We start from the raw sequence: 24,200 nt of genomic DNA on the forward strand, positions 1-24,200 counted from the left end.
GCTTTCACATACAGAACTAAGTACCACAGGCAAAGGGCCAGGCAAGGAGATCAGTAAGGAGGTTTTACCAACAATCTTTTACAGGCAAGAAACAGAAGCTCGGGTAAATTGTAACAGCTGACATGATCATGAGATGTTGTGAGCTTTTGGAAACATCTAAATGAAAAGCAGGAAGAAAAGATGGAAAGGAGGGAGAGAGGGAGGAAGGGAGGGAGGGAGGGAGAAAGGGAAGGAAGGAAGAAGGAAGGAAGGAAGGAAGGAAGGAAGGAAGGAAGGAAGGAAGGAAGGAAGGAAGGAAGGGAGGGAGAGAGGGAGGGAGAGAGGGAGGAAGGGAGGGAGGAAGGGAGAAAGGGAAGGAAGGAAAGAAGGAAAAGAGGGAGGGAGGGAGGGAGGGTGGGAGGGAGGGAGAAGGAAGAAAATGGAATGATTCTAAGATTTTAGTCATGGCAGCTGGGAGACTCCAGTTGGCATGCATTTAAAAAAACTGAGAAATGAAGAGCTGTTAGTGAGCGCAGTGTAGAGTGAAGAGTTAGGTTCTATGCATGTTGAGTTTGAGATTATCGCCTAAGACATGAGTATAGAATAGAATACAGGAAAGTCGGACTCTGCAGCCCTATGGCAGGTAGCAGTGGGGAAGAAGGGGATGCTCTGCAAAGAACTGAGAAGGAGCCACGAGGGAGACTGGGGGGTGGGGGGGTCACTTCATTTGCTCATTTGTGTTTTCTGATTTATTAATAAGCATGCCTTGCTTTTGTGATAAAACTTTGTTTCAAAGCATTGCCAAGCAAGAAAACAACAAAATAAGATGCTATGAAAGCACACATTAATGTGTTAATATACACAATATCTGCAATATTGATCTTCATGTCACATTCCTTCACTTCATTTGCATCTGTGTTCAAGTGTGCTCCTCTCCAAGGGGACCTCCTGACCACCCTGTCTATAATAATCCCTGTCTCCTATTTCTCTTTATTCTTTTCCTCTGCATTATTTTCTTTTCATAATAATTAAAAGGACCTTTATTTATCTTTTGTGCATCTCCCACACTAGACAAGAGAGGGACAATACTTTGTACACAGATGAGCCCCCAGCATCAAGAGTAGTGCCTGTCACAGATTGACCTCAAAAATTATTTTTCAATAAAAACAACAATTTGAAAAATGAGTAAATGGGGTGAGCATTTGGCTAGCAGGTATGGCTTCTGCACCCCATCATCATACTACCTGGGTTCAACCCCCAATTCTGGCTCCTGACTCTAGTTTCCTATTAATGCAGATCAAAGGAGGCAACGGTGAGGTAACTGTGTCCCTCCCACACATGTGAAAAAAGCCTTGTGGTCTCACCCTTGTGGACTTAGTTACTTTGCCTTTGAATTCAAAGGATCTCAGTTCACATCTCTAATTAGTCACTTAATACATTTTATGGTAATTTGCTCCTTTCTCTGTTTTTCCCAAGTCTATGTGCTAAAGGCAGACCATGTCTTACTCAACTGTTTCATCCAAGTGTAGCAAATTCTTCAGCTATTTGAGGAATGCTTCTTATTCTATGGTAGGGGGATTCTATATCAGAATAGTTGTTAAGAGACTAATTTTGAAGAACAGCAAGCAAGTGAGATGATACTAATTTCAACATTTTTCCAAAGCGCAAAATGTGAGGTCAACTATAAGAAAAAATGAAGTGGAGCTAGGGTCAGGAATTTGAAGGGAAGTACATGCCACATCTCCAAAGCAGATCTTACTTTCCGTGCCATCTGCTTCCGGCTGCTCTTCTCTGGGTTTCTGTTTAAATTTCATGTTTCCAAAGTGCAGAATGGCTGCAGTGAGTTTATAACATGCATACTTCTCATCAGGAAGAAAGCCCAAGCCATCCATGGCTTCCTGCAAAAACAACAACAAATGCCTTTGTCTTCATTTGCCTAATGATTGCAGTATGCACCTCATCCCTGCTGTGTGTCACACCTCCTCACACTCTGGCTGTGGGCTGGCAGGGATGGGACAGAGTGAAGATGTGACAGCCCTGTTCAAAGCATTGCAAATCAGTCCTATTGTCAGTCACCTGTAGCCTGCTCATCCATTTTAAAAAATAAGAAGGAAAGACTAGCTTGCTTCATTTCTAGTAGGTTCAGAACTTTCCCTCATTGCCTATGACTCGTCTCTTCTCTCCAATAATGATCATTAAATAGCTATAGGAGGTCAGTTATTTTGCTGTTCATGATCATGGCAGAAAGTACTATATTTGCTGGCTTGCTGAGTTCTGTGATATCACATATTCTGACTTTTTTCCAGAAAAGATGCAACTCAAAGATAAATTCAAGGAAGTTTTAAGAAAAGAAAAATCATATTGAAGTGGGCAGGCATACAGGTTAAAATCAATTAGGTCTGTGAGCTGGAAGACCACATCTTCTCCATGCCCCTGTGTGACCTCACGCCCTATCTGATACCTTCACCACGGCCCTGTGTGACCTCATCCCTCTTCCTGGCCACACCTGGGTGCCCACCAGCCAATCAGGTTAACAACTCCAACAACTCCCCTTTGGAAGTGGGTGAAAAGCCTGGACACGGTGTGTCCTGCCGTTCTCTTCGGCCCTGGCCTCTTGCCAGGAGGGGGGCTTGCTGTAGCCCTGCGCCTCTAGGCTTCCTGACCTAGAAGCTCCTCTATGTGGCTGGTTCCTGGGTCTCAGCATGAACCCAGATTTACCTCTCTCTCTTAAATAAAGCTCTCACTCTTCTATGCATCTTTCTCACTAAATAAAGGCTTAAAATGTACCTTGCTGCCTCGTTTATCTGTGCTGGTATTTAGAATTCTTCTCTAAATATTAGGCAAGAACCCTCTCAGGCTTATTAATATTGGGGATTTATTAATAAGCATATGGTGAAATCGTATGGCACCCCAAATTCTGGTAGCATATGTGGTGCTTCTGGGGAACTCGAAGGGGCCACATTTTAGTACAAATTTTAGGGGGTCATCTCCGATTTCAATATCACCATAGAATTACCTCCTAAGGAACTACTGCGCTTAGCATGATGTGCTTTGTCATATTCTCTAATAGGGTAAAAAATGGTGTAATCTTTATAGTGGTTAATTTAAAGTATGTATCAAGAGACAAAAAATACACAATCCTCACCTTTTAATTTCACTGTTAACAGTCTAACAAAAGGTAAATCTGATATACAGAAAAAAATTTTATCTACAGAGATGTCTACCATAGTGTGTGTGTGAGGGGAAGGGAGGAGAGTAGGAAGATCAAAAATATTTGAGTCTAATAATAAGAGAATGGCTCAATAATCAAAAGAACAAATGCCTGATAAAAATTAAACATTCATTTAAATGTTTATGAAGAGTTTTTAATGGCACTTGAAGTACTTATGACTAAGTTGGAAAAGCAAACTCCATATGTGAACCTTAAAGGTATGCAATGTGATTACAATCTTTTACAAAAACCATGTGCTCATCATAATGACTATACAAATGGGATCTCAAATAGATAGAAATAGACTGTAAACATATACATCAGATTAAAAAAAGTACTGCCCACTGAGCTGAAACATCATTCTACTTTTCATGTGGTCTAAAGTTACTATACTAACAACATATGCTTTTACAATAAATAAGAAAACAGAAGCAGCCCTTTAACACACAAGGGAAGCAAGGCCATTTCTTTAGATATTTTATGCAGACTCAAACTCTAAGATGCTTTCTTTCATTTCTCATTGTTATTTGGAGACTTTGCTTTGACAACTAACAATCCTTACTTGTGTGGCCAGCAATTCTTCAATGTCATTCAAGCTCTCCAGAGTAATTACTCCACAGGAGCAAAAGTGAAAGTCAGAGGGATTTGCAGACACCAGGAGCATGTCTACAGTGGGAAAAACATCCATTAGACAGCTTAAAGAAATCCTCAAGGCCTGAGAAAATAATTGACCAATGGTGACACTTTACTCTTACAGCTTATAGCATACTTGTAAACAAGCCCAAATAATATCCAAATTCTAGACCCAAACTTTTGCAATCAATTTTTTCCCTCTAATAACTTGTCCATCATGTGTCCATGCCTCTCAGGAGAACAGGCTGGTGAATTCCAAAGCAGATTCAATTGTAGCAGCTTCAACTGGTATAAGACAAAAACAAAAACAAACAAACAAACAAAAAAACCCAGATAATGTGTGTTGCCAAAACTTTGACACAGGAATTTGACGGAGGTTCATGGCTGAGGGCCCAAGGACAAAATAATGTTTGGTAAAATATTCTGTAGAACAGAGCTGAACTTCAAAGGCTAGGAAGCAGCCAGATCCTGGGGCTTGTACCCAGAAAACCTTAGCAGTGTATCTCTGTCACTTCACAACCTTGCTATCAGAAGTCTGAGAATGAATTTCAAGAGATCTGCAAATCAGCCACTGTGTTCAACATTGCAACTCTGATTTGCCTAGGATTCCGGACATGATCCCCTGGTCAGGAAACTAATGTAGGCTGAAACCAGGGCAGGTTGGCAGCAACACATCATCAACTGACTGACAGATTACATTAACCTCCTGCCCAACACTTGTTCCCAATGAAGTTTCATTCAGTTAATCTTGTTTGTCTGCTTATCTCTCAGTGAAATGAAAATCTATTGTCCTGGACCCTAAATCTCAGGAAAAAAAAACAAACAGAAAATGCAGTTAGTAATAATGAATGTTCTTAGAAGCTTTATTTGCAAATAAGACAAATATCCATGAGTGGTTCAATGAAGTAACTGCAGTATATTGATACAGACAAAAGAATGAACTGTGAATAGATATTCTGAAAAGAAATTTCAAAATCTTGTGTGAAATAAGCCAAGCCAAGCCCCCCCCCCAAAAAAAAACAAGTAGTAGGATTCTTTAAATGGCTCATGGAAAATGCATGCTATGAAAAAAATCTGCATGCATTTCACATTTTTCTTGCACCAAAAATAAATGCATCTTTTAATTCCATTTTCCAGAAACTTTAAAAAATATCCTTGTGTATACAATATAATCCCATTTTATGAAATTCTAGAATATGTCATCTAATCTACATTGCCAGAAAGTATATTAGTGGTTGCCTAGGCTGGGGCTTAAAGAGCTGCAATGAGTGAAAAGGGGCAGGATGGAGGGATTATAAAAGATCATGAAGAAAACTTGAACAGATAACCTGTATTAACTTGACTAAGGGGATAATTTCATACATATATATACATATGTCAATATTTACCAATTGTACACTTCAAACACATGTAGTTCATTTCAGTTCAATAACACTTCAATAAATTTGTTCTATAAAACTTAAAAAGTAAAATTAGCACCTGGCATTGTGGTGAGCAAGGTAAGATATCACTTGCACACTGGCATCCAATAACAGAGTGCCAATTCACATTTTGGGTGCTTCCTGCTAATGTGCCTGGGAAGGCAGCAGATGATGGCACAAGTGCTTGGGAATCTGTGACCCATGTGGGAAACCTGGAGCAGTTCTTGGCTCATGGCTTCAGCCTGGCCAAGACTTGTCTGTTGCAGCCACTTGGGCACTCAATCTGTGGGTGGAAGATCTCTTTTCTCTCTGTGTCTCTCCTCTGTTACTCAATCTTTAAAATTAAATTGGGGTAGGTGTTGTGGCATAGAAGGTAAAGTTGGCACCGGCAATGCCAGCATGCCATATGGGCACAGATTTGAGTCCCAGCTGCTCTACTTCCCATCCAACTCCCTACTAATGCACCTGGGAAAGCAGCAGAGGATAGCCCAAGTCCTTTGGCCCTTGCCACCCATGTAGGAGACCCGGAAGAAGCTCCTGGTTCCTGATTTTGGCCTCGCCCAGCCCTGGCTATTGAAGACATTTGGGGAGAAAATCAATAGATGAAAGATCTCTCTCTCTCTTTCCCTCACTGTCTCTCCCTCTCTCTCTATAACTCTGCCTTTCAAATAAATAAATACATCTTAAAAAATCTTTTAAGAAAATGGGCTCACTCAACAGAAGTACAAGAAAATACATGTATTTTGATAGAAATATAAATAATAAAAATGTATAACTTTAAAAGTGATTTTACATATTTTATTTAATAAATAAAAAGTATATATATTGATGGAATAAGACATGATATTTTGATGAGTACACATTGTAGAATCCATCTAATTATCATAGCCATTACTTCACAAAATTACTATTTTTTATTTGTGGTGAAAGCATTTTAAATAACACTTAATTAGCAATTTTCAGGTGCACAGTACCTTGTTATTAACTAAAATCAAAATATTATAGAAGATGTTTCCTAAGCTTATTCAGCTATTTTAGTTTCCAAATATTTCCTATTTCTTCTCATCACCAATGCTTGACTATAATTCACAATTTTCTTTAAGAATACCTGACCATGCCTGGTCTTCCTTTTTGTACAGGTCACTTCTTTCTCACATTTCAAGAAACTTAAACAAATATTCATATTTACAACACACATCCTCCTACAGCCATCTTCAAAATGCTCTGAAACTCTTTGGCAAAAATGAGTGGAAAGATTTCCCAATCACTTTTAAATGTCTCCCAAAACAATATGACACTAAAAGCAAGTGAACTACAATATTCTTTTCAGACCACCAGATGTCAGCATTTCCATAGTAATTAATCTGAGCAGGGCCTAGGACTCAACAAGATACATGAATTCAGTATGAACATGCATCTTCCATAGCAGACCAAAAGCTTTAGACAGCTCTATTAGCAAATAGAGATCCTCTAAAGAATGTGATGTGATGGCTTCTGGTACCCACATTGAATCCTTTGGGTCAGATGCCCAAATTTTTTGACAAATATTAGATTTCACAGGGTTAAGCAAGGGAAGATCAAAAAACAAGTGTTATTTTTGTTGCTCCAGGTTTAAGTGGAAGGAAAATGAAGAGAAGAACTTCTGCTATTTATATATCCCGTATTACACCCATGGCTGATAATTCTCCAGTTTTCAGATCTTTATCCACCCCGTTGAAGGCATTTTGGAGTTGTACAACAAGTAGGCAAAATACTATCTGATTTATGCTAATAAGCATAATGAACTGGGAGGGGTTTTGCTATCAGTGTGCTAGTCTGTATCTGCAACCTCATCCTACATTCACTCTAGTGGGAGAATTGTTATCCTCAATGCCATATCTCAACTGTAATACCTTTAAAATGCCACTCACAGTCAACACCTATCTTGTTTTTCTTTGAATCTGTCCCCCAGATCCCCCATTGCCATATCTGTTATCTTCGACAACTGTCTGTCATTTCCTACTGGGACTATTACCATTGCTTTTCTCTAAGATTTCTAGCTCCTGATCATCACAGCAGCTTAACTATCCCACACACTGTCACCAATAAATCATGACCTCTTATTACTCCACTCCACATTCACATTCACAATGCACAGACGCAAATGGACATCCTCTCAACTCCCTGAATAACCACCAGAATAAAATCTCCACTATTCCTCCAGGTAAGTGGTTTCTTCCCATCACCTGGGTTTCTTTGCTCCCTGATCTTGCATGTCCTTTTCTTGACATGTATACACTGCTTCTCCTTCTGCAACTTCCTTCCATTCTTCACTCCACCTGATTAAATCTTCATGTTCCCCCAAGCCCCCACTTCTCTGTGAAACTTCCATGGGCCACTACAAACCATGCTAACATCTCCCTCCTGCAACCTTTTGTCTATGCTACACAAGTGACTCTAATATCTTTCCACCAACACACACACCATGCACACTCATTTAATTTTGTTGGGCAGCCCACCCATTTTCAAACATTCTTCTTTCTTTCACTATGAACTTGAAGAAAACTTTTGGCACTTGCTCTCTACAAATAAAAAAGTGCTCAGATGAATACACTGAGTTTTAAAGAGGCTAACAGAATTACTGAAATAAGTGTTTCAGTCCTAGAAGTCTGTCTTCTCTCTTTCATTCTGCAATGATTCTCAGCTCCAGAATCCTACACTTACCATGAAGCTCTTTTTTTCCAGACAGAATTTGATAGAATATATGGTAGTTCCTCTCTCCAGCCTGCTGGAAAATCACTCGAGATTTTTCAAGTAAATCTGCACAATGAGAAATGGTTAAAAATTCACACTTAGAAGTTGTTACAAAATTTAAAAGAAAATAGTCAGTACAATAAGTACTTACAGATATCGATGTCTGCAGAAGACAGCATACCATTGGCACCAAAATGCATTCTGATTAATTTTCCCTGGATGGGCACAGAACACAGTCACCTTCCAAACTTTCCAACCATTACAGTGTCTTCATTATAAAAATATACAAACTACCAAAGAAACTACTTTCCCAAAAGTTAAGAAAAAAATGCAACCTTTGAGATGAGATGGGACCAGTTAATGTCGAGAAACCAGAATGATTGTAGGACTAGCCTTGGTAGTTGGTATAAATAATAGAAACACACCCTTGCTTCTCAAAGAAAATTCATAAGACAGTATCCACTGGGGGCAGAAATCTTTTCCAGAGATGATAATTCCTATATCAGAATGCCAGAGGCAGTTAAATAGGCCTGGCTTCATATATCCTACCAAGATTAAATCAAGAAGATATAGGCAACCTAAGCAGATCCATAACAAGCAATGAAATTGAAGCAGTAATCAAAAGTCTTCCATCAGGGGAAAGTCCAGGACCTGATGGCTTTTCTACTGAATTATACAAAATAGTCTAAGAGGAAGCAACTCCAGTACTCTTTAAATTATTGCAAACTATTGAGCAGGATTGAACTCTGCCTAATTATTTTTATGATGCTAGTGTTACTTTGATATGAAACCAAATATATGACATGAAAACTATAGGCCTATATCTTTAATGAACATAGATGCAAAGATTCTCAACAAAATACCAGCAAATTGAGTAATTGAGTCCAAAATCACATCAAAAAGATCATACATCATAATCAAGTTGGATTTATCCCAGAAATGGAAGGGTGCTTCAACATTTGCAAATCAATAAATGTCATAAATTGCAACAACAGAATGAAGGCCAAAAGCCATAAGGGTCATTTCAAAACATGCAGAGAAAGCATTTGATATATTCAATGCCACTCCATGATAAAAACCATCCAGAAATTAGGTATGCAAAGAATGGTCATTAAAATTATAAAGGCTGCATATCACAAACCAACAGCCAATATAATCTTGAATATAATACTTAGATCTGTGACAAGACAATATTGTCTGCTTTTGCCATTATTATTTAATATAATACTAGAAGTTTTAGCAATTGGGGAGGAGAAAGAAATAAAGAACATCAAAATTGGAAAAGAGAAAGTCAAATTATCTACATTTGCAGATGACATCATGTTATATGTGAAAAAAACTAAAACAATCCACCAAAAAGCTGTGAAAATTGATAATCCATTTCAATAAAGTTGCAGATTGCAAAATAAATACATAAAAATAGATTTTTTGTATGCTAATAATGAACTCAATAAAAGTCAAGAAAGAAATATCACTCACAATAGCCACAAAAAATCAAATATTTGGGAATAAATTTAACCAAAGAAATAAAATATCTCTACAATGAAAATTATCAGACGTTGATGAATGAAGTTATTAAGGACACAAAAACTAGAAAGATATTCCTTCCTCATGGGTTGGAAGAATCAATACCATAAAAATGTCTATAGAACCTAAAGCAATCTACAGATTCAATGAAATCCCTGTCAAAAATACCAATGATATTCTTCATAGAATTAGAAAAAGCAATCCTAACATTCATAAAGAATCACAAAAGAACCAGACTAGCCAAAGCCATCCTGAACAAGAAAAATCAAGCTAGAGGCATCACAATACCTGACCTCATAGCATACTAAAAGGCTATAGTAATTAAAACAGCTTGAAACTGACATAACCTATACTTAGATCAACGGAACAGAAAAGGGAGCCCAGAAATTAATTCACATACATACAGCCAACTGATTTTTGATGAAAGTGCTCAGACCATACTGTGGAATAAAGATAATCTCTTCAAAAATGGTGCTGGCAAAATTTCTACAGTATATATATATATATATATATATATACACACACATATATACATATATATAAAGAATATATATATATATAATGTAGATGAATGAAATTAGATCTATACCTCTTGCCATATGTGAAAATCAACCCAAGATGAGTTAAACTCCTAAATTTAAATCCTGAGATTATGAAGTTGCTGGAAAAAAAATGTAGGGAAAACACTTCAAGTTACTTGTGTAGGGGATGACTTCTTGGTTAAGACCCTCAAAGTGCAGGCAACAAAAGCAAAACTAAAAACATAGGACTACATTAAACTCAGAAGCTTTGCAGAGCAAAGGAAACAATCGATAGAGTGAAGACATTCAACAGAACGAAAAACAAATTGGCCAGCACCGTGGCTCATTAGGCTAATCCTCTGCCTGCGGTTCTAGTCCCGGTTGGGGTGCTGGTTCTGTCCTGGTTGCTCCTCTTCCAGTCCAGGTCTCTGCTGTGGCCCGGGAAGGCAGTGGAGGATGGCCCTAGTGCTTGGGCCCTGCACCCACATGGGAGACCAGGAGGAAGCACCAGGCTCCTGGCTTCGGATCAGCGCAGCACGCTGGCCATAGTGGCCATTTTGGGGATGAACCAATGGAAGGAAGACCTTTCTCTCTGTCTCTCTCTCTCACTGTCTAACTCTGCCTGTCAAAAAAAATAAAAATAAAAAAATAAAAAAAATTTACAAACCACCTATCTGACAAAAGATTAATCACCAACTTAAAAAAAAAAAAAATGGTCATGCCCCGTGGCGTGTTAAGCAGGTTAAGTTGCCACCCCAGCTCCAACATCCCATATGGATGCCAGTTTGAGTCCTGGCTGCTCCATTTCTGACCCAGCTCCCTACTAACGTGCCTGGAAAAGCAGCAGAGGATGACCCAAGTTCTTGGGTTCCTGCAAACTGACACCCAGAAGACCCAGAAGAAGCTCCTGGCTGCTGGCTTTGGCCTAGTCCAGCCCTAGCCATTGCTGCCATTTGGGGAGCAGGTGGATGGAAGACCTCTCTCCATTTACCTCTCCTTTTCTCTTTCCCTCTAATTCAGCCTTTCAAATAAATAAAATAAATCTTTCAAAAAAAAAAAACCCTCAACAATAAAAAAACACCAATCCAGTTGAGAAATGAGTGAAGGAATTCAATAAACAATTCTAAAAGGAAAAAATATATTTGGTCAACAAATACATGAAAAAAATGCTCAATAGCACTAGCCATTAGATAAATGCAAATCAAAACCACAATGAGGTATCACCTCACTCCTGTTAGAATGGCTAAAATCCAAAAAGCAAAGAGTAGCAAATGCTGGAGAGGATCTGGAGAAAGGAGAACATTTTTTTAAAAATTTATATTTTATTTAAGTTATTCAAATTTCATATATTTCCTTTATTGCATTATAGGAACAGAGAGGCACTTCCCCCCCAACATCCCTCCCAGCCATATTCCAACACTTCCTCCCCCTCCCTCTTGTATTTCCACTCTTAATTAATTAGTACACTTGACACTCATATAGTTAATGCTACCCTAAATAAAAGAGTTCAACAAATAATATAAATAGAAAACAAAACAAAGCAAAACAAAACTCTTATTCAATGAAAAAGACAAGAGCTATAAATCATCATTGATTCTCAAAATGTCTATTTCACTTCAATACACTATATTTCATGTACTCTATTCATTACCTCTGATTAGAGAAAACATGATATCTGTATTTTTTAGACTGCGTATTTTACTAAGCATAATGGTTTCCAGTTGTGACCATCTTATTGCAAAAGACAGTATTTCGTTTTTTTACAGCTGAGTAGTACTTTATAGTGTATATATACCATAATTTCTTTATCCATTCATCAGTTGATGCACATCTGGGATGATTCCATATCTTGGCTATTGTGAATTGTGCTGCAATGAACATGGGAGTACAGATAACTTTCATATACTGGTTTATTTTGGTTTGGGTAAATTCTCAGGAGTGGATGGCTGGTAGGTCTATATTCAGGTTTCTGAAGTATCACCATACTTTCTTCCACAGTGGTTGCATCAGTTTATTTTCCTACCAACGGTGTATCAAGGTACCTTTTTCCCCACATTATCACCAGCAGTTTTCATTTGTTGACCTCTGTATGTGGGCCATTCTAACCAGAGTGAGGTGAAAAACTTCATTGTGGTTTTCATTTGCATTTCCCTGATGGCTAATGATCCTGAGCATTTTCTCAAGTGTCTGTTGGCCATTTGGATTTCCTCTCTTGAAAAATGCCTGTTCAAGTCCTTTGCTCATTTCTTAATTGAACTTTTGTTTTGTGTTTGTTGAAATTCTTGAACTCTCTATAGATTCTGGATGTTAACCCTTTATCAGTTGTGTAGTTTTCAGATCTTTTTTCTCATTTTGTGGGTTGCCTTTTCACTTTGCTTATTGTTTCTTTTGCATAGCAGAAGCTTCTCAGCTTGATATAACCCCATTCGTCAATTTTGGCTCTGATTGCCTGTGCTTATGGGGTCTTTTGCAAGAAGTCTTTCCTTATGCCAATGTTTTCTGGGTTTCCCAAATATTCTCTAATGGTCAGGATCATCAGTATCAGGATGTAGATTTAGGTCTTTGATCCATTTTGAGCAAATTTTTGTGTATGGTATAAGGTAGGGGTCTTGTTTCATACTTCTGCATGTGAAATCTAGTTTCCCCAGCACCATATTTGTTAAATAGACTGTCCTCACCCCAGTGATTGAGTTTAGCTCCTTTGTCAAAGGTAAATTGGTTGTAGATCTATGGATTGACTTCTGGATTTTCTATTCTATTCCGTTGGTCTACAAGTCTGTTTTTGTGCCAGTACCAGGCTATTTTGATTATAACCACCCAGTAGTATGTCTTGAAATCAGGTACTGTGATGCTTCCAGCTTTGTTTTTGTTGTGTAAGATTTCTATAGCTATTCAGGGTCTCCTGTGGTTCCATATGAATTTCTTCTAGATCTGCAAAGAATGTCACTGATATTTTGATGGGGATTGCACTGGATCTGTAAATTGTTTTTGGTAGTATGAACATTTTGATGATATTGATCTTCTGATTCATGAATATAGAAGATTTTTCCATTTTTTAATGTCTTTTTCTACTTCTTTCTTTGATTTTTTTTTAATTTTCATCATAGAGATCTTTGAAATCCTTGGTTAAATTTATTCCAAGGTATTTGATTCTTTTTGGAGCAACTGTGAATGGGACTGATCTGCAATTCGGGACATGTTCAAGCTGACTTACCTCAAACGGTAGAGTTAGAAACATACCAGGGGATTCCAATTCAATCCCATCAAGGTGGCATGTACCAATGCCATCTCACTAGTCCCAGTGATCAATTTCTGTTCACAATTGATCATAATGATAGGACTAAGAATCAAAGGGATCACATAAACAAGAATAGTGTCTGCAAATACTAGCTGATAGAATAAAAAAGGGAAAGAACGAACCAACATGGGAAGTGAGATACACAGCAGACCCATAGAATGGCAGATGTCCTAAACAGCACTCTGGCCTCAGAATCAGCCCTTAAGGCATGCGGATCCAGCTGAAAAGCCCATGAGAGTATTTCAGGCATGTAAAGCCAAGACACTTGGGGTGGGGGGGTGGGGGAAACAACCTAAATGAAAGATCTCCGTGAGTGAGATCCTAGCGGAAAGAACAGGTCATCAAAGAAGGAGGTACCTTTCTCTGAAGGGAGGAGAGAACTTCCACTTTGACCATGGCCTTGTCTAAATATGATCAGAGTTGGTGAACTCAGGGGACTTCCATAGCCTTGGCAGCTCATGACAAGAGCCTAGGGTGATTACTGAGGCCATAAACAAGAGTGTCAATTGGTAAAGTCAACAACAGGAGTCACTGTGCACTTACTCCTCATGTAGGATCTTTGTCCTTAGTGTGCTGTACATTGAGATTTAATGCTATAACTAGTACTCAAACAGTATTTTTCACTTTATGTTTCTGTGTGGGAGCAAACTGTTGAAATCTTTACTTAATGTATGCTAAACTGATCTTCTGTATATAAAGAGAATTGAAAATTAATCTTGATGTGAATGGAAGGGGAGAGGGAGTGAGAAAGGGGAGGGTAGCGGGTGGGAGGGACGTTATGGGGGGGAAGCCATTGTAATCCATAAGCTGTACTTTGGAAATTTATATTTATTAAATAAAAGTTAAAAAAAAAAAGTTCTTTCTTAGCCATGACATTGTCTGTGTATACAAAGGCTACTGATTTTTCTGTGTTGATTTTATATCCTGCTACTTTACCAAACTCTTTTATGAGTTCCAGTAGTCTCTCAGTGGATTTTTTTTGGATCCCCTATATGAAGCATCATGTCATCTGCAAATAGGGATAATTTTATTTCCTCCTTTCCAATTTGCATCCCTTGATATCTTTCTCTTGCTTAATGGCTTTGGCTAAAACTTTTAGTACTATATTAAATAGCGATGGTGAGAGTGGGAATTCTTGTCTGGTTCCAGATCCTAGCGGGAATGCTTCTAGGTTTCCCTATTCAATAGGATGCTGGCTGTGGGTTTGTCATAAATTGCCTTGATTGTGCTGAGCAATGTTCCTTCTATACCCAATTTGCTTAAGGTTTTCATCATGGAAGGGTGTTGTATTTTATCAAATGCTTTCTCTGCATCTGTTGAGATAACCACATGGTTTTTGTTCTTCATTTTACTAACGCAATGTAATACATTGATTGATTTGAGAATGTTGAACCATACCTGTATATCAGGGATAAATCCCACTTGGTCTGGGTGAATGATCTTTCTGATGTGTTGCTGGATTTGATTAGCTAATATTTTCTTGAGGATTTTTGCATCTATGTTCATCAGGATATTGCTCTATAGTTCTCTTTCTCTGTTGCATCTTTTTTCTGGCTTAGGAATTAAGGTAATACAGATTTCATGGGAGGAGTTTGGGAGATTTTCTTCTTTTTCAATTGTTTTGAATAGCTTGAGAAGAATTGGAGTTAGTTCTTCTTCAAACGTCTGGTAGAATTCAGCAGAGAAGCCATCCGTTCCTGGGCTTTTCTTTGTTGGGAAGCTCTTTATTATTGATTTAATTTCCATCTTGGTTATTGGTCTGCCTAGGTTTTCTATGTCTTCATAACTTAATTCTGACAGATTGCATGTGTCTAGGAATCTGTCCATTTCTTCTAGGTTTCCAATTTTGTTGGCATACAGCTCTTTGTAGTAATTTCTGATGATTCTTTTTATTTCTGTGGTATCTGTTGTTACATTTCCTTTTTCATCCCCTATTTTATTGATTAGGCTCTTCTCCCTTTTTTGGTTAGTTGTGCCATTGGTCTGTCAATTAGGTTCATTTTTTTCTAAAAAACATTTCTTAATTTCACAAATTTTTTGGATTATTATGTTTTCAATGTTTATTTCTTCTCCAGCTTTAATAATTTCTTTTCTTCTATTAATTTTAGGTTTGTTTTTGGTATTTTTGAGATGCATTGATAGCTCATTTATTTGGTACCTTTCCAATTTCTTCACATAGGCACTGAATGCTGTAAACTTCCCTCTTAACTCTGTGTTTGTTGTATTTCATAACTTTTTATATGATGTACTGTCATCTTCATTTCTTTCTAGAAATTTTTTATTTCTCTTGATTTCTTCTATGACACACTGTTCATTTAGAAGCATGTTGTTCAGTCTCCATGTGTTTCCTTATCATCTAGAGATTACTGAGTTGTTGAAGTCCAGTTTTATTAGAAAGGAGAACACTTATACACTGTTGGTGGGAATGTAAATTAGTTCAGCCACTGTAGACAACAGTGTGGAGATTTCTTAGAAAACTAGAAATAGACTTGCCGTAAGATTCAGAAACTCTACTCCTGAAAGACTTGAACACAGTGAATCAAAGATATACCTGCATTACCACGTTTACAGCAGCATTGTTCACAATACCAAAGTTTAGAATCAACCAAGGTGTTGATGAATGGATAAACAAAATGTGGTATATATTCACAGTGGAATATTATTGAGTTATAAAAAAGAATGAAATTCTACCATTTGCATTAAAATAGATATACCTGGAGGACATCATGTTGAGTGAACTAAGTTGGACACAGAAAGATAATACTGCCATGCTCTCCATTATTGTGGGAGCTAATTTTTCTCAGAAAAAGAAAATCAAAACAAAAAGAAATGTATGCATGTATCAGTATTATGCAAATATAGTTTTGTAAAACTTTGTTTTTTACCTTTATCAAACCAATGGTTAAGAATGCCATACTCCTGTGGATTTAATGATCTCCGATTACTTTAAAATTTACTATATATAGTTGAAATGGTCATTTTTCCATTCAATTATTGTTTATAGCCATCATCTATATTCCCATTAAACTGAGTCTTTTTGCTTTTTACTTGTTAAACTTCTTATTTGGTGAAGTATTAAGTCTTTTTACTATATTGTAAATTTAAAATATGTTATCTCAAAAACTTTAAAAAAAAAGAAAGGGAGAAGAAATGAGGGTGGAATGGAGAAAGGGGGATGGAGGAAGGGAATATCAATATTTTCTTAGAACTGTCTCTATAAATCACACTGATTCTGTTAAAAGCTAATTAAAATTCAAATTTTAAAAATTAAAGACTATGATACTACGCTAAATCATATTACTCACAAAGCGAGAGGAGTTGTCATTTCTCAGAGTTTTGGCATTTCCAAATGCTTCCAAGATCTTATTTGCTTGCCTGATATGATCTTCTAAAGTCCCCTGTAATACATACAGAAGATATACAACTGATGAGATTTTTAGCAGAAATCCTGTGACATGGAAAGTCCTCCAAGCCCACCCTGGTCAAACCTCATTCTTGCTTTGATAACTAGTAGTGAAAAGCTGTTTAAATTTTGGTTATACAATATTATTTTAGAAATGGGAATTAAGAAAGACAGATGGCTGTGAGACTAATATATAATATGAGTGAAAATTAGTAAAAATAGTAAAAAAATTAGTAAAAATAATGTTAATGAGACTAATACATAATATTCCTATGAACATTCATGGGAGCTCATTTAACTGATTCTCTTTTGGTTGGCATTGGCCTCAGTGGGAAGAGAAAATGATTATTTACAAAATGACCCCCTCCTCCTAAAATACCATAGCCCATCTCCAAACAAATTTTATTCCATATATTTCCCTATTGTTAATCTTCCTCTCCCACATCTTATCCTCACACCTGGAAATTCATCCTAGGATAATGCTCTAGAGTCTTGGCATTATTTGATTATATTTTTCTGTTCTACTGTTCCTAAGCAATCCAGAAGCTCACAATAAGCAGTGACTTATAATAGTCTTGGTCTTGAATTTCAATCTTGAGTGTTCAAGCTGATGAATCAACAGAGATCTCCACATAGAGTAATTTTGAATGACTACCCAGCCCTCACATTGCAACGTGGTTTTCTTGCTTTCCACACAGACTTAAGGATCTATTTTAGAAGGCAGAGCAAGATGCTGCAGGCTGAAAAGGATGCTCAAGTTTTCATTTCACCATAGAGATACCAATTTGAACAGCAATTCATGCACCAAGTCATCTTTAAAGGCTAAGGAAGCCAAGTAAGGACCACAGTGCCGGTTTGGTGTAATGTTAAGAAAAGATGAAGTAAAGAAGACATGAAGGAAAGAGTTGCTGCATCATCTCCTCTACTTCCCAGTTACACACCATGGAGAGAGATGATGCCTCCTACTTGGGGGATGGGAAGGGCAGTAAGTTCAGACCTTAGCCTGAAACTCAGTTCCAGGTTTGCTTATGATGAAACACAGAGCCTGATGGGGCCCCATAGCCTCTACCAACATGCCAGTACTTGCAGACTCAGTCTGGATCCTTCTTAGTCAGGCAACCAAGGAACCACCTCCAGTACCCCCCTCCCCAACTCTAGCATACAACAAACCAAAACTCCAGTCACTGGGGAGTAAGGTGGGAAAGCACATTTAAGATTTTGCTTTGAAGCTGAGATCCAGGTCTTCTGCAGTGAGATACAGCATTAGATAAAGCTGGAAGGCCTCCATCCCATGGCCAGTGCTCAGATATGTAGCTTCTAAATCTGCCCTACTATCATCACCCAGCCTCATGTGGCTCAGGTGTACAAAGCCCAGACAATGCAGGGCACAGTGACCATGAGACTCAGGTGTAGTCCAGCTTAGTGTCAGCCAGGGCAGCCAACAGACTACCTCCACCACCTTCCCTCCACCCTCTAGCAGATAGCAAGGAGTGAAACTCCAGCTGCTAGGGAGGGGAAGAGAGCTTCTTTGAAGCTCAGAGCTGAGCCTGTTGTGAAGAGAGTTAACATCAGATAAATCTCAACAGCCCCTTTATCCAGGCCAGAACTCACAGACACAGCTTCTGTATTTGCCCCAATATCAGGCAGAGACCTGAAGCCTAGCAGAGCAGACTCATTTCAACCTGTATAAGTACCGGCATCATGGAGACCTGCCAAATACTATGAGGCTTATAATTTGAGACTTAGGTGCAACTTAGTGTTGCATTAGCTTGAATGGTCACAGGATTGTTTCAACTGCCTCTCCCAACTTGGGCAGAAAATGGGGAAGAAGTTTTCAATCACAACACAGGACAGAAAAGTAAGCTCAGAGCTTTGACTTGAAATTCAGTGCTCAGTCTCACTGTGGTGAGACCCAGCATCAAAAAGAGACCAGAAGCCACTATAAGCAGGGAAGTACCCACAGGCAGGTCTCCAGACATGCTCCAGCATTAAGTGGACAGGCAACTCTTTCAGTCTGCATGGCCCCTAGCTCCTCATGGATATAGTGTGCACCTGTAAAAGAGCACAGGGTCCTATTGTGCTATTCAGGTACAATCCAGCTTAGTGGCAGCCTAGGTGCCTATAGTCACTCTGGATTCTGGACCTGTTTTTCTGAAGTGGAGACATATGGCTCCCATCAATTGGAATTTTATCCCAGCCGGCATCACTCGTGGTTGGTTGTGGTGGTCTCAGGCCATAAGTCAACCTCAACTGCAGGTAGCCCATAGCAAACTGGGCCTTGATCCTACTCCACACTGGTCAGGTAATGCTGTGGGCTCCAGATGGGATCTATCATTGTGACATAGGTGGCCATAGGACTCATTATTCCATTCCTCTCCCAACCTCAGGTAACAATACACAAAGAGGTTGCCTTCTTGGAGGAAGTAAATGTAGATGGGTGCCAAAACATTACTTAGAAACTTTAGGCTGGGATAGTAGGGTCTCACATGTACCTGTCAGACTTTGAGTTAGCTCTGTAAAAATCCTGGCCAGGCTCCTGCCAATGTGAATAGCCAAGCAACACTCTAGGACTACAGCCCAGAGCCCCTACAAACCCAGTCAAAGTGAACTGAAAACCAGCAATCCAGGGACCCCATGAGCCTCTGCCAAAATCCATGTAACCCTACAGCTTGTGAAAAAACATCCTATGCCTCCAATGCTACTGCCATCAATTGTTGTGGAAGAAGATTCAGGGAGAATGTACAATAGCATCCAACTAAAAATAAAGCCAATGTAGCTACCAAACCAACACGTGAACATGCGTCTTCAGAAAAAAGCTTTTTACCAGGAAAGTCACTCATTAAAAGTATTAGAAACAAATAATCTGTCAGGCAGTCCAATATAAATACAGGGACATAAGAAGTATGGAAAAATGGAATATTATGTCCCTCCAAAAAATGTTAAGTTAATAATGGATTCCAAGAAAAAGGAGATTGATGAAATGTCTCAAAATGAATTTAAAAGAATAATTATAAGGATGTTCAAAGAAATAAAAAGAGAATGCAGACAGATGAGTGAATCCAGGAAAAAAATGTATGATATGAATGAGAAATTCAGCAAAGAGACAGAGATCTTGATAAAGAACCAAACAGAAATCTTGGAAATGAAGAACTGAATAAATCAGATAAAGACACATTTGACAGTTTCAACAACTGACTAGATAAAAGAAAAGAAAGAATATCTGAACTTAAGACAGGTCATTTGAAATAATAGCAGACAAACAAAAAATGTAATGATAAATATAAATGAAGACAGCCTCTGGAATGTTTTGCTCACCAACTTTGGTAAAGTTGTAAGTATAAGTATATAACCGATCAAAAAGATAGGGTAAGTGTTGAAGAGATTTCACAAATAAGACCAGTGTAAGCAAATAATGAAGGATAGAATTAAAAGGGAGAGAATGATCCTGTGGGGGAAGCAGGACACACAGCAGACTCATAGAATGGCAAACACCCTAAACAGTACTCCAGCCTCAGAATCAACCCTTGGGACATTCGGATCTGGCTAAAAGGCCCACGAGAGTCTCACAGGTATGGAAAGCCAAGACACGGTGACAAAAACAACCTAGATGAAAGATCCTGGTAAACAAGACCCCAGCAGAAAGAACGGGCCATCAAGGAGGGAGGTGCCTTTCTCTGAAGGGAGGAAGGAATCTCCACTGTGATATGGCCTTGACTAAACAAGTTCAGAGTTGGTAAACTCAAGGGACTTCCATAGACTCGACAGCTCATGGCAAGAGCCTCGAGTGATTACTGACGTCATAAATAAGAGTGTCAATTGTTAAATCAACAATGGGAGTCACTGGGCACATGCTTCCCATGTAGGATCTCTGTCCTTAATGTGTTTTACTATGTGAGTTAAAGATAACACTACTAGTCGAACAATGCTCTATACCTTGTATAGTTGTGTGAGTCTGTTGAAATCTTTGCTTAGTATATACTAAGTTGATCTTCTGTATATAAAGATAATTGAAAATGAAACTCGAAGGGTGGGATGGGAGAGGGAGTGGGAGAGGGGAGGGCTGTGGGAGGGAGGGAGGTTGTGGGGCAGAAGCCACAACAATGCAAAAGTTGCACTTTGTTGTGGTGGAATGAAGTGAAAAGTTTATATCAAGATGGCCGCTGAGGTGAAAAGTTCATGCCAAGATGGCCGCTGACAACAGAAACTGCCTGGCAACAGGCCATGATTGGATGGCTTCAGAAACCACATGACAACAGAGCCTGACGGCAGGCCGTGATTGGATGGTTTCAGCAACTGCCTGGCAACAAGAGCCTGACTGGCAACAGGCTGTGATTGGTTGGGGTATAGACTGCCCCTTGACAGGATTGGCTGGTCTTGACTATATAAGCTGTTGTGCTAACTGAAATAAATGAGTCTGCAGGCTGCTTGCCTCAAGCCCGCTTTCACCCGCCTCCCGGGGTCTGTGTGGTGACTCCGGAGATCTTGCCCCCACCATGCTCCTCCTCTCAGAAACGAATCCACTGCAATATTGTTGAGAAATCAACTGCAACACTTTGTAAATTCACATTTATTAAATAAATAAAGAAAAAAGAAAAAAAAATTCCAGAGATCCTTAAGGGTAAAGAAAGCAATACAAAATATATCTAATTAAATAATAGCTGAAAACTCCAAATTTGGAGAAAGAGTTAAACAACCATCTAAGGAAGAATTAATAACAATTATTCTCAGACTATCCCAAAGAATTTAAACAGAGGGAACTCATAAAATCATTATTTGAGGCGAACATGTCTTGATTCCAAAATCAGAGAAAGACACAAAAAGACAAAAACTCTTTGCCAAGATCTGTGGTAATAGATATAAAAATTCTCAACAAAATCCTAGAAAATCAAATCCAACAGCACATTACAAAGTTCATTCACCATGATCAAGTGGGATATTTCACAAGCTTTCAGAGATGGTGCAACATATGCAAATCAATAGATGTAATATACCACATCAACAGAATCAAGGAAAAGAAATTACATGATCCTCTCATTAAATACAGAAAAAAATTCAATAAAGTTATCCAATTGTGGTTATAAAGACATTAAACAAAAAGTATAGAAGAAAGAAACTCAACATAACAAAGGCTATCTATAACATATGCACAGCCAATATCATATGGAACAAGAGAAAGCTGAAAGCATTTCCTACAGGATATGAAACCACACAAAGATGAGCACTCTCACCACTGTTATTCAATAGTACTGGAAGCCAGAGCTAATAGGCAAGAGAAGTAAATGAAAAGCATACATATCAAAGAAATGTAAGCCAAATTACGGGTGGTTACATATGACATGATTTTATATAGACAGAAACCTAAAACTTCACCATGAGACTATTAGAACTAATAAATGAAATAGTAAAGTTGCAGGTATAAAATTAACACACAAATATTAGAATTTTCACACACAAATGAAGAACTCACTGAAAAAGAAATTATGAGTAACCCTATTCATACTGGCTACAAACAATATTAAAATGCTTTGGAATAAGTTATATTTCTACACTGAAATTGCAAAACACTGATGACATAAATTGAAGAAATGCAAAAAATGGAAATACCTCTGAAGTTCATAGGTTGGAAAAATTAATGTTATTATTAAAATGTCCATAATTTCCAAAGGAATTTACAGATTCAAAGCAGTCTTCCTCAAAATACTGAAGAGATTCTAAATGGAGATAGAAAAAATCCTAAAATGCATAGGGTAGTTCAAAAGACCCCAAATAGAAAAATCGATCATGAAAAAAGAACAAAGCTGAAGACATCACAATATCAGATTTCAAGACATAATTCAAAGCTATGGAACTTGGTGTAAAAACAAACACAAAGACAAATGGAATAGAATAGAGAGCCAATAAATGCATCAATACATCTATATCCAACTGATCTTTGAGAAAATCACAAAAAAGATACATTGGAGAAAGGATGATCTGTGTGATAAGTGGTACTGGGAAAACTGCACGTCTGCATGCAGAAGATTTAAACCTTAGCATATGTCTCACCCTATTAAAAATCTACTCAAAATGGGTTAAAAACTTAAATGTAAGACCTCAAACTATGAAAATACTAGAAGAAAACAGAGGTGAAACTCGTCAAGATACTGGAACAGAAAATAGTTTTTTTTTTTTTTTTTTAAATACGATCCCAAAAGCACAGGAAACAGAAGAAAAAGAAACAAGCTAAGAAACTTAAGCACAGCAAAGGAAGCAATCAAAAGTGAAGAGACAATGAAGAGAATAAGATACTGTATTTGTAAACTGCCTAAAAACAGATTCATATCTAGAATGCAGAAATATCTCAAAACCTCAACAACAAAATAAGCAATCCAATGAAAAAATGGGCAAAGCATTTGAAAATACAGTTCTCAAAAGAAATACAAGTGGCCAACAAAGACAAAAATTCATTCAATTTCCTAGCCATCAGGGAAATGCAAATCAAACCAAAATGAGGTATCATCACACCCCAGTTAGAATGGCTACTATCAAAAAGATGAAAAATAACAAATGCTGATAACTATGAAGAAAAGGGAACACATACCTGTTAGTGAGAATACAAATTAGTACAACTATATGAAAAACAATACTGAAGTCTTCAAAAAACTAAAAATAGATCTACCATTTGATCCAGTCATCCCACTACTGGTTATACATTTGCAGAAAATGAAATCAACATATGTGACATATCTGAACTCTGGTTCATTGCATCAACATTCACCACAACCAAGATATGAAATATACCTAAATGCCCATCAATGGATGAATGGATTAATCAAATATGGTATGTATACATAATGGAATATTCTTGAACCATAAAAAGAATGAAATTGGGCTGGTGCTGTGGCATAGCAGGTAAGCCGCTACCTGCAGTGCTGACATCCCATATGGGCGCCACTTTGAGTCCTGGCTGCTCCACTTCTGATCCAGCTCTCTGCTATGGCCTGGGAAAGCAATGGAAGATGGCCCAAGTCCTTGGGTCCCTGCAACTGGCCAAAGCTCCTGGCTCCTGGTTTTGGATCAGCTCAGCTCCAGCAATGTGGCCATCTGGAGAGTTAACCAGCAGATGGACCACCCCACCCCAACTCATTCTCTCTGTACCTCTGCCTTTCAAATATATAATTTTTTAAAAAAAAGAATGAATTCATAGCATTTGCAGATAATGGAGATCATTATACAAAAAAGAAAACCAGATATAGTAAGACAAATATCACATTTTCTTTCTCATATATGGAAGCTAAAGCAAAATAGGTAGCCTGAGCTTAGAATAGTCATTACTACATGTTAGGAAGGGTGGAAGAATGGGGATAGAGGGAGGTTGGATAATATGATCAAATGGAAGTACCAAGTTCTTGTGTTCCATAGCACTATAGACTACAGTTCATGATTATGGATTGTATAAAGCAGGGAAGAGAGGAGCTGGTGGGTTACAAACATA

The 24,200-nt window shown here is 38.0% G+C and overlaps 1 protein-coding gene across 1 annotated transcript in view; it reads right to left on the reverse strand.

The window, feature by feature from the left end:
* Positions 1–24,200, reverse strand: part of LOC149126997 (myosin-15-like) — a 95,113-nt gene that overhangs the window by 52,463 nt on the left and 18,450 nt on the right. Inside the window, exons 5-7 of the mRNA XM_089331388.1 lie at positions 7,948–8,043; positions 3,753–3,856; positions 1,739–1,877 (exon numbers count right to left, since the gene is read on the reverse strand). Of these exons, the coding sequence (XP_089187514.1) occupies positions 1,739–1,877; positions 3,753–3,856; positions 7,948–8,043 (339 nt within the window). The remainder of the gene's footprint in view (positions 1–1,738; positions 1,878–3,752; positions 3,857–7,947; positions 8,044–24,200) is intronic.

Source organism: Oryctolagus cuniculus, chromosome 4, assembly GCF_051225735.1.
Source record: "Oryctolagus cuniculus isolate XC-2025 breed Fujian yellow rabbit chromosome 4, ASM5122573v1, whole genome shotgun sequence".
Classification (NCBI taxonomy): Eukaryota; Metazoa; Chordata; class Mammalia; order Lagomorpha; family Leporidae; genus Oryctolagus; species Oryctolagus cuniculus.